This window comes from Vulpes lagopus, chromosome 7 (assembly GCF_018345385.1).
Source record: "Vulpes lagopus strain Blue_001 chromosome 7, ASM1834538v1, whole genome shotgun sequence".
Taxonomy (NCBI): domain Eukaryota; kingdom Metazoa; phylum Chordata; class Mammalia; order Carnivora; family Canidae; genus Vulpes; species Vulpes lagopus.
Genome location: NC_054830.1, coordinates 20,271,774 through 20,278,997, shown reverse-complemented (window position 1 = coordinate 20,278,997; position 7,224 = coordinate 20,271,774). Strand labels below are relative to the sequence as shown.

Genomic DNA, 7,224 nt, shown 5'->3' with positions numbered 1-7,224 from the left:
GGGAGGGAAAAATCACATCATCATCATCCTTTTTTTTTTTTTTTTTTTTCTGCAGAAAGCTTTATTGTCTCCATTTGGTCCACGGATTGGGAAAGGGCTCCGGGATGGTTAAAAAGCTGCTTAGTGGCTGCAAGGAAACGTTCAGGCACAAGCCCTGGCACGGGGGAGGGCATGGGGGTGCCAGAGGAGCCCCTCAAAGGCTGCTAGTCTCCAGAGGCTCCTAATCGTGCTTGAGAGTTGAGCCTTTTGAAAAATACTCGCCGAGCCCAGCGTGGGGCGTGGCCAGCCTGCGGAAGTTAGTCAGGTGGTTGCCCACCTTCTTGATGAATTTCACCTCCTCATCTAGGAAGTGGTTCTCCAGGAATCACACAGATGGGGATCTGCGCGGGCAGAACCCAGGGCATGCAGATCCAGAAGGGTCTGGTTCAGGCTCTTCTCCAGAAGCAGGGTGGCTTCCATGGCGTCCAGGGTTTTCCCCCACTCACCTTGGGACGGCTTCTGCACGTCCTGGAAGAGGGTGCGGTGGCGCGCCGCGCAGGTTTTGCATCTTCAAGAAACGCTCAGCGCCCTCGCGCTTTTCCTCAGCCAACTTGTGGAAGAAGTGGCCCACACCCTCCAGAGCCACATCGTCATGGTCGAAATAGAAGCCCAGAGAGAGGTAGGTGTAGGAGGCCGGCAGATGCATGTTGACCAGGCGGTTGGTGGCAGTCTCCACCTCGGTAGAATAATTCTGATGAATCTGGGACAAGGAATTATTCAAACTTGAGTGTTCGCTCTTGGTGGCAGAAGATGGCCAAGAAGATGGCTCCAAAGGTTACGACTGTTAAAAAGGTTGGAGGGTGGTCGTTGGCTGGTAGAAGGGGCATCCCTGGGCCTGTTCCATCCAAACACTATTGAAGCAAGAGACAGATCCGCAGGACCCCGGAATGCACTGCCAAGCATCTCAATTGATACAGAAAAAGAATCTGATAAAATCTAATAGCCTTTCATGATAAAAAAAAAAAATTCAGTAACCTAAGAATAGAAGGAAGTTTCTCAACTTGATAAAGGGCAGCTATGAAAAACCCACAACTGACATACTTAATGGTGAAAGACTGAAAGTTTTTCCTCTAAGATGAGGAACAGACAAAGATATCTGCTTTCATCGCTGCTATTCAACATTGTACTGGAAGTTTTAACCAAGGCAATTAAGCAAGAAAGAGAACTAGAATGCATCCAAACTGGAAAAGTAGAAGTAAAACTACCTCTACTTGCAGATGACATGATCTTACATAGATAAAATCCTAAAGAATCCACCAAAAAAATATTACAGCTAATAAATTAATTAAGCAAAGTTGCAATCTACAAAATAAAATGCACAAAAATCATTTGTATTTCTATATGCTACCAATGGAAAATTCAGGAATGAAATTAAGGAAACAATTATATTTATAGTAGCATCAAAAAGAATAAAAATACTTAGGAATAAATTTAACCAAGCAAGTGCAGGACTTGTACACTTCTATTTAAACTATAATATATTGTTTAATTCCTCGAAATTAAAGGAGACCTAAATACATGGGAAGATATCATGTGTTCATGAGTCAGAAGACTTACTATTCCCCAAACTGGTTTATAGAGTCAGTACAACACAGTCTTTCATACCTGCTGCTTTTTTTTTTTTACAGAAATGGAAAGCTAATTTCCAAGTAATAAGGAATTACAAAGGTCTCAGAATAGCCAAAATAATCTTGAAAAAGATAAAGTTGGAGGACAAAAATGTCTTAATTTGAAAACTTACTCCAAAGCTACGGTAATCAAGATGGTGTGGTACTGGCATAAGGACAGGCATGTATCAATGGTTTAGAATCGAAAGACCTGAAATAAACCTATAGATCTATGTTCAACTGATTCAACAAGGCTATCAAGACTCAGGGGAAAGTATAATTTCTTCAACAAATGGTGCCAGGACAACAGGGTAACCCCCAGCAAAAAAAGCATGGAGTTGGACTCTTATCTCACAGCATATACAGATATTAACTCATAATTGACTGAAGTCCTAAAGGTAAGAAATAAAACTATAGAACTCTTAGAAGAAAATACAGGAGTAATACTTCACGACCTTGGATTTGGCAGTGGATTCTTAGCTATGACACCAAAGCACAGCAACAGAAGAAAAATAGATAAATTGGATGTCACCAAAATTAGGAACTGCTGCGCATCAAAAGACATTATGAAGAAAGTGAAAAGACAACCTACAAAATGGGAAAATTATTTTCAAATCATATATCTGATAAGGACCAAGTGTCCAGAATATATAAAGAGCTCTTACAGCTCAACAACAAAGAGATAAGCCATTTTAAAAGTGGCCAATGCACTTGAATAGGCATTTCTCAAAAAAAAAAAACTATATAAATGCTCAAAGGCACATGAAAAGATGTTCAACATCATTTATCTCAGGAAAATGCAAATCATAACCCCAAAGAGATGCCATAATTTTTAAAAGTGGGAAATAACAAGTGTTGGCAAGCGTGCAGAGACTGGAAGGAATGTAAAACAGTCTGGCTGCCATGGAAAACAGTTTGGTGGTTCCTCAAAAAGTTAAACATAGAATTTCCACATGACCCAGCAATGCCAGTCATGGGTTTATAACTAAAAGAAACGAAAACAGGTGTCCAAACCAATACTTGTACGATGCTCAGAGCAGTACTATTCAGAACCACCAAAGAGTGAAAACTACTCAGATACCTGCCAATTTATGAATGGATACATAGAATGTGGTCCCTCCAGTCCCACATGGAAGTACTGACACGTGCCATAACATGGATGGACCTTGAGAACATGCTAAGTTAGAGAAGCCAGTCGTAAGAGGCATGTAGTCTCTGATTCCATTTATATGAAACATCTGGAATAGACAAATCCATAGAAACTAAAAGCAGATCTGTAGTTGCTAGGGCTGGGGTGACAGAGGTGATGGGAAGTGACTGGGTAATGGGTACATAGTTTCTTTCTCGGGGGGCAAAATTAGAATTTAAAAAAGTTGAAGATAGAAACTGGAAGCAGATAATGGTGATGGTTTTACAACATGGTACATGCACTATAAACCACTCAATTATACACTTTAAAATGGTTACTAAAACTGTCAATTTTATATTATATGATTTTTACTTCAACTGACTTAAAAAGATACATAAAAAAAACAAAAAAGTTTTATTTTTCTTTAGGTACATGGATGTATGTGTCTAGAAAGGCATAACTAATTGTCTAGGATGCCCTCTAAGCTGGGAGCAGTAATAACATAAAGAGGATTGCCAGGGGCAATTTTAGTTTGAAATATATGAATTAAAAGTAAAACCTTAAAAGTAAATATAGAAATTATTTTTAATGGAAAATTTAAGCTAGCCTGTGCATGGTATAAATTCTGAAGGAAGAGCTATGAGGGCAAATTTCATAAGAAATTAATTTCCACCATATATGTTTCTGAATTATTTGAAGTTTTAGCAACAGGTATTCCATATTTATAATCAGAACAAGAAACCCAGCAGAAGAAGAGAGCCAGAAGCTGGGGAGGGAAGAACTGATGAAACAGAGGCCAAGGCTTGTGCTCTGTGATTTTACCCCTTGGCCCTGCCTGCTGCCATTTGTGAATACCTGCAAAAGCATGAATATAAAAGAGACTAGCAGGTTTTTCCAGGGACTTCTAAGGAAACAAAGCCAGAATATTCTGGCAACAACCCAACCAGGCCAGAGTTGGGATAGGGGAGAGATCCACAAGGAAGAGTGGGATCTGCATCTTGACTGTGGCAATCTGGCCCAGATGGACTGAGCCTCAGAGCATTGGCCACACCTCCAGCCTGTGATCCCTTCTGCACAGTCCAGCAGATTAGGCTGCAAGTGGATGGATGCCCCATGCCAGGACCAACAGCTTAGCACAGAGATGAAGGCCTTGGAGAGGCTGATACCAGCGCTCTGCTCACCCAGCCTGACAGCCATTAAGCGAGGCCATAGGGCCTGATGCTGAGGGCTTTTTAACATGATGCAAAGGTCATTGTGTCGTTGACAACGGGGCCAGAACTTGTGAGATGCCCCAATGGCCAGTGCCACAGCCGTGAAAACCATGAGAATATATAAAAACAGGAGTCACAGACAGTGCAGAGCCCAACAGGCAGTGGGCACCCAGCAAACCCTAAGGTAGAACAATGAAAGCACACACACTCTAAAGCCAGAGCCAGAATGGCCTTCCAAGTCCCCAAGGACTCCCAGCATCTCTGCATCACCTGAGTCTGCACTTCCGGTCCTATCTCTGAACCCTAGAAACACAGCTTTCTGTAGGCTCCCAGGAGACCTGGCTACACTAGTGCATTCTTACACACGGCAGGGCAGACCTGGGTTTTGTGGCCTGAAGCTTACATAATTTGGAAGGCCAACTCGAAGGAATAGAATACAAAATTGCAGGCTTAAAATTAGGCAAGTGAATATATAGGACAAATAAAGAAATCACAACAAATTGTAAATTTTCAAAAGTTGTCAAATACCAAAGCATAACATAATGTTTATATGAGCTCACTGCCCCACCTCTGTCATGTTTTCCAACATTTTTTTTTTTTTTGCGGCATAACCTTTGATTACTTCTTCATGTGACGATCCTTGCAGTATCATTTTTGATAAAAAAAAATTTGTTTATTATGGATGCTCTGGATGCATACAATGTGATTTTTCATGTCGACTTACACACTGTGCATAGTTGCTCCCCACTAGCTGCTGCCCTGAAACCAGAGATTGTGATCAATTCTTCAAAAAATTCACCCCAAAATAAGAAAAAGGGATGGTATGTTTATAATTGTCTCACTGAATTATCGAATATATTCTTGACAAGACAGAACTTCAGTTTTCCCCAGGCGTCAGTGAGAAGAGAATCATCCGTTTATGGTTTTATGTGTCTGATAACAGGAAGAACTCTTTACAGACCAGCTTTTGTCTCCGTACTTTTCAAACCCCCCTCTTCCTCCCCCGCCCACCTACTTCTGGTGCCAGGCGCTGTAGGACATGTTCATATCACCAAAGCAGCTGGTGTCCTCGCATCTTCACACCATGACACAGGAACTGGGAGGAGCACTCCCGGAAGCCATCTCTAGTGGGATGGCCGGCGAGGATGGATCTATTCCCAGGGGTGGCTGTGAACCACAGAAATCTGCCTCATTTAACCCAAACTAAGTATGCATCTCCTAACTCTGCTGCTCTTTAGTGATAGCCCAGAAGAGGCTGTGGCCTGTTCCACACCACCCTTTAGATGGGCAACAGAGAGTCAGAGGCAGGGAGACAGAGGCCTTCTATTGCAGCTAAAAGATCTTGCTTCCACAAATCTTACATGAAATCATGCTAGCCCATGAACGCAGTGCCTGGGGGCCCTCCCATGGCTCTGACACAGAAACTTCTGGAAATCCAAACTGGCTATGGGTATCCCTAAAGGAGAGCCCCTCAGTTGAAGGAAAGTTGTGGGAATCTCTCTTTGCTGCCACCAGCAGGAGCAGAAAGAAGTGACTAGAAGATGTAGAAAGAGCAAGACTTAAGATGCTAGTTAGGTCTGAGAAATATGCTGCAAGCAAGAGATGATGGCAGGCCCCCCAAAAGGACAGGAATCAACAAGTGAGGGGACTGGCCAATCTGTAAGGAGATACGAGCAAGAGAAGAGAGGAGAGAGATGTGGCAAAAATGTGTATGATGGGACCTGCTGAGGGGGAGACTTGTGTGCAGATGGGCGGAGTCTCATGGGGGGGTGACTAACAGTTAAGGGCGGGGCTCCAGACTCAGGTGGCCTGATGGAGGAGTGGACTCTGAAGACCAGGGCCATGGACACACAAAATGTGAGTAAGGCCCACACGGGAGGGGTCTGCCCGGCAGATACTGAGCAGTGATGACAGAGGAGCGGGAGACTGGAAATAAGATGGATGGGCCTGGAAATGAGAGGGCAGGGCCACTTGTCCCAGGCTCCCTTTCTTCCTGGCCCCACAGACAGGGACAGCAAGGAGAGGGTACCCCACTGAGCATCTCCGTGTTCTTCCCTCCCCTGATCAGTTGGAGACGGCAGCCATAAAGATTCAGTCATGGTGGCGTGGCAACACAGTGCGCCGGACGTTACTGCACGCAGCTCTCAGGGCCTGGGTCATCCAGTGCTGGTGGAGGTCGATGCAGGCCAAGATGCTGGAGCAGAGACGGCGCCTGGCACTAAGACTCTACACCTGCCAGGAGTGGGCAGTGGTGAAGGTGCAGGCACAGGTTCGAATGTGGCAGGCCCGCAGACGGTTCCTCCAGGCACGCCAAGCGGCCTGCATCATCCAGTCTCACTGGCGCTGGCATACCAGCCAAACCCGGGGCCTGATCCGGGGCCGCTATGAGGTCAAAGCCAGCCGGCTGGAGCTTGACATCGAAATCCTCTTGACCTAGGCGCTAGCAGAGCCAAGGAGACTGGATCTCTCTTCCAATAAAAACACTTACTGACCACAGTCTTGCCCTTTGGAAATTAGACCCATAAAAGAGGGATCAGTCCCTCGGTAATGGTCTAGAGCCCATCCCAGGGCACACCACCCTAAGCCGTTGCACCTACTGCAAACCTGAGCCATCCTGCACCCAAAAGAGACCCCAGGGCCCAGGATAGTCTCTGACACCTCAGCCAGCCTGGTCCCAGCTCTCTCCACAAGCAAGGTTAGGTACTGGGCTTTATTTTTCTGTACCCCTCCTCAGGCTTCTCCATTTAAGGTAGGACATCAGAGAGTCAGGCCGCAGCCAGAGCCAGCTGGGAAGGCCAGGATTCCACAGCCCTGTGCGGGGCAGGACCCTCAGGGCCAGTGCAGCACTTGGCAGGGAGCCAGGAGGACAGGGCACCCCACTGAGCAACAGTAGGCCAGGCACTGTGCCTCACTTGGGGGATAGTCAGCCAGAGCCAGCCCCTGGGTGAAGGCCAGGGCAGGAGCTGAGGAGCAGCAGCTGTGCCTGCTGCTTCAGCCCTAGGGGCTGAGACAAGGCTTCCCTCCTCTCTGCTGGCTACTTCCTGGGAGAATCAGGCTCAGTGGGGGAGGGGACAGAAAGCCCAGGGAGATGGGGCTGAGGAAACAAGTGGAGGGAGCCTAGGGGTGGGCAAGGGGAAGGGCTGTCCTTATGCCACTGGAAGTCATTGGTTTGGGGATACAACCTCTAAATCTTACTGCATCCTTAGAAGCAGCTGTTCTGGCATCCTCTCAAGACTGG

The 7,224-nt window shown here is 45.8% G+C and overlaps 1 protein-coding gene and 1 pseudogene across 1 annotated transcript; one reads left to right on the top strand and one right to left on the bottom strand.

Moving 5' to 3' along the window:
* Positions 1-220: 220 nt before the first annotated feature.
* LOC121495120 lies at positions 221-1,145 on the bottom strand (annotated as a pseudogene).
* Positions 1,146-5,828: 4,683 nt separating this feature from the next.
* Positions 5,829-6,423, top strand: IQCF6 (IQ motif containing F6). Its single transcript, XM_041760873.1, has 2 exons — positions 5,829-5,843; positions 6,055-6,423. The coding sequence occupies exons 1-2, from the start codon at positions 5,829-5,831 to the stop codon at positions 6,421-6,423; spliced, it is 384 nt and encodes a 127-aa protein (XP_041616807.1).
* The last annotated feature ends 801 nt before the right edge of the window (positions 6,424-7,224 follow it).